Source organism: Hydra viridissima, unplaced genomic scaffold, assembly GCF_058129835.1.
Source record: "Hydra viridissima isolate aposymbiotic clone 2 unplaced genomic scaffold, HvirCarnegie_v1 scaffold_1, whole genome shotgun sequence".
Taxonomy (NCBI): domain Eukaryota; kingdom Metazoa; phylum Cnidaria; class Hydrozoa; order Anthoathecata; family Hydridae; genus Hydra; species Hydra viridissima.
In genome coordinates this window covers 35451098-35456892 of record NW_028324300.1, presented here as the reverse complement: position 1 = coordinate 35456892, position 5795 = coordinate 35451098, and the positions used below count along the sequence as shown (strand labels likewise).

Below are 5795 nucleotides of genomic sequence, written 5' to 3'. Positions count from 1 at the left end.
TTTACGATTGGGGAAGCAAAATCCATCGGCTTGTTTTAGCTCGTTTAAATTAATTGATAGAAGTTTTCCGCTTTGAAACTTTATAGGAAAACTCTGTCTCCTTATAAAATCTACTTTCGAAATTTGTTTAACTACAAGAATTAAAAGGATTAAATTTCCTTTAGGAATTTAGAATGAAAATTTACGTCATTAACTGCGTTAGAAAACAAAATTAAAAAGACGAATTGCAAAAATTTCGTTCGTTTGATATTTCAAAAAAATTTTTGAAATGCCAAACATGCGAAACCAATAATATCAAACACACAGAACAGGCTTAAAGGGTAAGATCAACAATATGAGCCAGCCTAGTTCGGTGCGCAAGTAACAAACTGATGCTTGTTATGAAGCTTTCTTTCAGTCTGCAATGGGAGACAAGTTGGCAAGGCAATCACTGGAGGGACTCTAAACACAGAATCTCTCTCTTAAATATACAAAATTTGATCGTTTCTCAGACAAAATGATAAAAAACGATCAAAAAAAAATTTTTTTTTGAATATTAAAATGAGTTACTAAGGTTAATGGTTAACAATTCACCTTTTTACTTTCAACCATCCTAATCATCCGATCAATCTCATCCAAGCAAAAAGTTGAATTAATTAATTATCATTTACCAGTAAAATGATGAAATAAAAACTTTTTTTTTTCGGAAGTCATAAAAGATCAAACACTAAAAAGGGTAGCTTTAGTTCTGATAATCAGTTGGAATTCAAGGTTTCACTTTACGACAAGATAGGGTTTAAAAAATCATTTCGTTAAGGCTCATTTAAGCAAATATTAAACCCATATGAATACTCTCTCATTATATTAAAAATTGTACCCTTTCAAGAGAACTATTATGGAAAGAAGTGATATTTTGAAATAAAAACAGTTCTAAAAGTTATTGTTACTTATTCATTTAGATAATTTACTCTAAGGAATTTAAGTGCAAATTTATCCATTCCAGATAAGATAAAAGAGAACTCCGCTCATTAAGAAAAGCGCATCATGATTATGAAAGAAATATAAAGTGATGGAGATTTTCATAATTTTCTTTACAAACAAGCAAAAAAAACAAGTTTCGATTTCTATGTGAACTGCAGGATGTATTTGAGTAACCATCAAATCGTTTGTTATTTAATGAAAGAAACAAATGATAAATCTTAATTGTCATTAGTCAACTGAAGCTAAGGAAAAAATGGAACGTTGTACATACTTAGTGATGTCATTTTTCCTTTACGTCAAAAGCACACGCATATTATGCAAACAACTTGATTTTTCTGCTATAAATGCTGAGATTTTTTAGTAAAAACATTGAGTTGTTTAAAGAGCTTTCCTTAATAACAAAATAATTTTACACACAGCATATTTTTTTAATGCTGAATATATGTGAATTGAGAATGAATATCATAGCTTTAGGGTTCCAACTTATTCTAATAGCGGTTGCTGCAACATCATTACCAGTCGATCATGTGGAAGTAACGGAAAAAGAATTAGTAAGAACTTCTCTGTTAAAATACGTTTCTATTTTTAATCAGCTGCTTGTAATGGAAATATTTTTTAGAAGTCTACTTAAATATCCAAATGCAGTAAAAAGTCTTTGTAAACAATTTAAAGAATAATAAAAATGTATAATAATATTTGTAGCTACATTTAATGCTAATAGAAGGCATTTACTACTCTGCAATTCAATAATACTGAACGATAATGGTATCTTCTTTTTTTCATTCTAGGATTATTTGTCTCGTCTTGGTTATTACAAAAAAATCTCTTCAGAGGTTAGTTCAATGCATAACGAAAAAGAAATTAGAGATTCGATAGAAAACTTGCAAAGATTTGCTGGCTTAACAGTTTCTGGCATTCTGGATGCACCTACAAAGGAGCTTATTAAAACACCGCGTTGTGGTATGCCTGATTTTAACCGACCAGAAGACAAAAGAAAGAGGAGATATACACTTCAAGGTTCAAAGTGGAAAAAAAATGTAAATAGCTTTTTGATTTCTTTCTTGTTTAAAAGTACTACAAATAGATTTAATTTATAAAAATAGTTTTAAAATTTGCAAGAAGTATGTATAAAAAACGTGAAGTTTTTTTGATTTCTTTCTTGGTTACATGTTGTTGTTTTTTTTTAAACAAGAAACTTGTTTATAAGAAAATAATACTTGAAAGCGCAAAATCTTTAGAAACTCTTTAGAAAATAGTAAGTTACATTTTGATAAGAAACTTATTTTATTAAGAGTTAGAGGAATATTTTCTAATTTGTGTTCTGTTTAGGGACAAATTTAACGGTTATATTACATTGAATGATACTGATGCAGTTCAAATAATTTTATTTGACAACAAAACATTTTATCTTACTTGTTACATTGTTTTTAAATTGCACTTTATATACTTTTTCTCTCTTTTTATACCTAAGAAGCTTTTAAGAAACTTTTAGTACTAGAGTTGTAAAAAAGTACCTTAAAGATAATAAACTTTCTATATATTTTTTTTTTTTCTCAAATATTTAGGAACTTACTTGGAGACTTTTAAACAATAATAATGACGGTTTAAGTCGTGAAGCGGTGGAAGCCACTCTTCAAAAAGCCTTTTCAATGTGGGAAGCTGTCACCAATTTGAAGTTTCAAAAATTAAGTTTAAACAGCAACAAAGTAAGTGATATTGATGTCAAGTTTCAAGAAGGTTACCATAATGATCCTTATTCCTTTGATGGAGTTGGGGGAACATTGGCACATGCTTTTTATCCTCATAACAACGAAGGTGACTGTAACAATATTTTGAAGAACAATCTTATACATGAAGCAAAATCTATTCTAATGAAAGTTTTTTTCATTTATTGTTTATTTCCCCACTTAAGGATTTTAGGACTATAAGATTATTTTCCCCACTAGGATTGTCGGGTGATGTCCATTTTGATGACGCAGAGCAGTATACAATTGGTTCACCTAATGGTCGCAGTTTATTGTGGGTTGCTGTTCATGAAATTGGACATAGTATAGGGCTGGAGCATTCAAATGTGGGAGATGCACTAATGTTTCCTTGGTACAGAGGTAATATGGGAAACAACTTCCAGCTAAATGAAGACGACGTATTAGGAATACAAAGTTTATACGGTAAGCTTACATTTGCAAGACATATAGAATAAACAAGAAATGATTTTCAGTTTAATTAGCATGTTGCTTTAGGAATACACCCCTTAAAAGAACTTGTTTTGTAACCTAAAGCTAACATTATAAAGCCTACGTATTTTGTAGCACTAAGAACTTAGTAAAACGTAAAATTATCATACTACAAAAATATCTTTAGAATAAAAGAATTTTCGAAGTGCTTTTGTGATAATAAAAGAAAGTCACAAATTTTTAATTGGTTATTAATTTTTTAGGCAGCTTAAAAATTATTTATTAACTTTAGAAATCATCTTGGTTTTTTTTTTGAGTTACAATAGAGTTCAAAAATGTACGTTTTTGTTTTATAACATCAACTCTCTCTGTTTACTGTTTTAACTTTGCAATAATCACAACTTTTTTTATATGCGTTTAGGCTCAAAAAAAGCACAAAGTTACGAAATAAAAGCTGCCATTTATGAACAATCAACGGGTATTACATTCGCTTTCAACAAAGATAAGTTTTATAAACTCAGCGAAGATTTGAAAAAAACAGAGGGACCCTACTTAGTATCTGATATATTTTCAAATATTAGAAGTGTCGATACTGGCTACATGAACAGTGAAAAGAAGTTGATATTTTTCAGTGGCACAAGGTAAATTTATTTTGATGATAAAGTGAATAGTCATTTTTAACGAAATATTTTTCCCGCCTTCAAGACGTTTTTTTTTCTTTTGAATAACTTCTTTGAGTTTATTTGTTTTATTAAAAAGTTTTTTTTGACTATAAAGTGAAGTACTTTTAACGTAATATTGTTGACGCTTTCATAAATTTTTGAGTAATATTTGCAATTCTTTTCAAAACACTACTCTACATTTATTTGGGCAACTTGTCTGTATTTTTTATTGATATATTTTTACCCTTTCTTTTACTAAGTTAACTTCCTCAACTTTTTTAATAGACACTTGAATAAAGTCTAAAAAAGGTTAAATGAAAGAGGAAATTTCTTTTAGATACAAAAAAATGACGTCTTTTTAGATATTACATGTACGAGAGCTTATCTAATCGAAAACTCCTAGAAACTGGTTCCATTTTTAACAAGTACAAAGGAATCAACAGCAATGTAAAAAAGATTGATGCTGCTTTTGTATGGAACAACGGAAAAACTTATGTATTCACAGGTGATGAATACTATCGCTTTAATGGAATTAATAACGATTTAGACAAGCAATTCCCACGCAAAATTAGTGAAAATTGGGTAGGAATTCCGGCGAATATTGATTCGGTTTTTGTATGGAAAAATGGAGCTACTTATTTTTTTAAAGGTAAAATATGTTTTTGCTCTATTTTTCTCAATTAGGAAGAATTTTTGATAAGATTTTCACATCATCATTCTAATCATTTTTAAATTTTCCAAAAATATTTGCTTCAAAAATACAATAAAATAAATTAACTGCAGATTTTAAGGTAAATATAATGTCATGATGATGTCATATCTTATGGTGTTTATTTAAAGATATTATTTAAATACATTTTTTTTTATTCGCAACAGGGTCCAAGTTTTACCGAGTAAATCGAGAAGGTCATTTATTGAACGATTACCCGAAAAACATTTCTGGCACATGGTTAAACGTTTAAAGGAAATAGAATTTTGCGTTATGGCAAACTGCTTTTAGTTACAAAATTATTTTTATCAAATATGTACAATTGATCCAAGTATTCACGTCATATTTGTGACAAAATTTGTAACAGTTCTCAAACTCATTTAAAGATTCTTAGCAAATTTTAGAAGCAACTTTTCGACCATATTTTTAGATTTTTTACTCAAAGGTTTTTCGCGTGTTCTTGGCTTCTTTTACACATCATTCTTTGATTTTACTAACGATTGTTTTTAAAAGACTGTACACTATTTATTTTATAAATCCAGTTATTTATATCATCGATACATTGGAATTCAGAGAATTATTGTTATACGAATCGTAAATGTGATTTAAATTTCTGTTTGAGTTGTTTAAATAAAAATTTATATCCAACAAATTTTCAATATGAATTCTAAGTTTATGCTCAACAAAATGACACACATGAAAACCTTTTTTTTATTCTGGTTTAAAATTTCGTTTTGAGTGTTATGACATGATTAGCGTGGATCACGATTATGCCAACCTAGCTGACCCAAGAACGCCACTTATATGGGGGGATAGCGTACACATCAAGGTACACTGTGATGCAAATTTTGAAATCATTTTATTTGTCCGCGGAAAATAACTTCATTTGAATGTTGAAATTAAGTGAAATTTTGACTTCAGAGTGCGCCAATAAAAACACCTGTAGAATGAGAACCACTCTATATAACTTGATAAAATTTAGGGTAAATGTTGCCTACAACCACAATAAAACTTTGGATAAATTTTCCGTCGGATTGGTTCACGGGTTTCGGATTTATGACAGCTTTAGTTAAAACTTTGATAGTTTTTTTCTACTTATACCTTAAAACGTTACCGATTGCCGTGAAAATCCGTCACTATTTTCAAAATTATGGTTTCGCGAGTGTTCTACTATGCAATACCAACAACTTTTATTGAAATTGTTTAATTGCTACATGTACCGTTTTTATTTTATAGACCAAAATATTGGTTTGCTATTTAAAGCGCGGTTTGGCTTGGCTTAAGCATAGC

The 5795-nt window shown here is 29.2% G+C and overlaps 1 protein-coding gene across 1 annotated transcript; it reads left to right on the top strand.

Annotated features, from left to right (window-relative positions):
- Window positions 1–1175: 1175 nt before the first annotated feature.
- On the top strand, window positions 1176–5119 carry LOC145192322 (matrix metalloproteinase-14-like). The gene is made up of 7 exons (XM_090094933.1): window positions 1176–1511; window positions 1749–1997; window positions 2526–2775; window positions 2907–3128; window positions 3556–3775; window positions 4159–4445; window positions 4673–5119. The coding sequence occupies exons 1-7, from the start codon at window positions 1392–1394 to the stop codon at window positions 4756–4758; spliced, it is 1434 nt and encodes a 477-aa protein (XP_089951059.1). The 5' UTR covers window positions 1176–1391; the 3' UTR covers window positions 4759–5119.
- Window positions 5120–5795: the final 676 nt, after the last annotated feature.

Excerpts from the sequence above, each read along its gene's own strand:
- LOC145192322 (XM_090094933.1), top strand. The coding sequence starts at position 1,392 with ATGCTGAATATATGTGAATTGAGAATGAATATCATAGCTTTAGGGTTC. Across the intron at positions 1,512-1,748 it reads AAGTAACGGAAAAAGAATTA|GATTATTTGTCTCGTCTTGG; the intron begins GTAAGAACTTCT and ends TTTTCATTCTAG. Across the intron at positions 4,446-4,672 it reads AGCTACTTATTTTTTTAAAG|GGTCCAAGTTTTACCGAGTA; the intron begins GTAAAATATGTT and ends TATTCGCAACAG.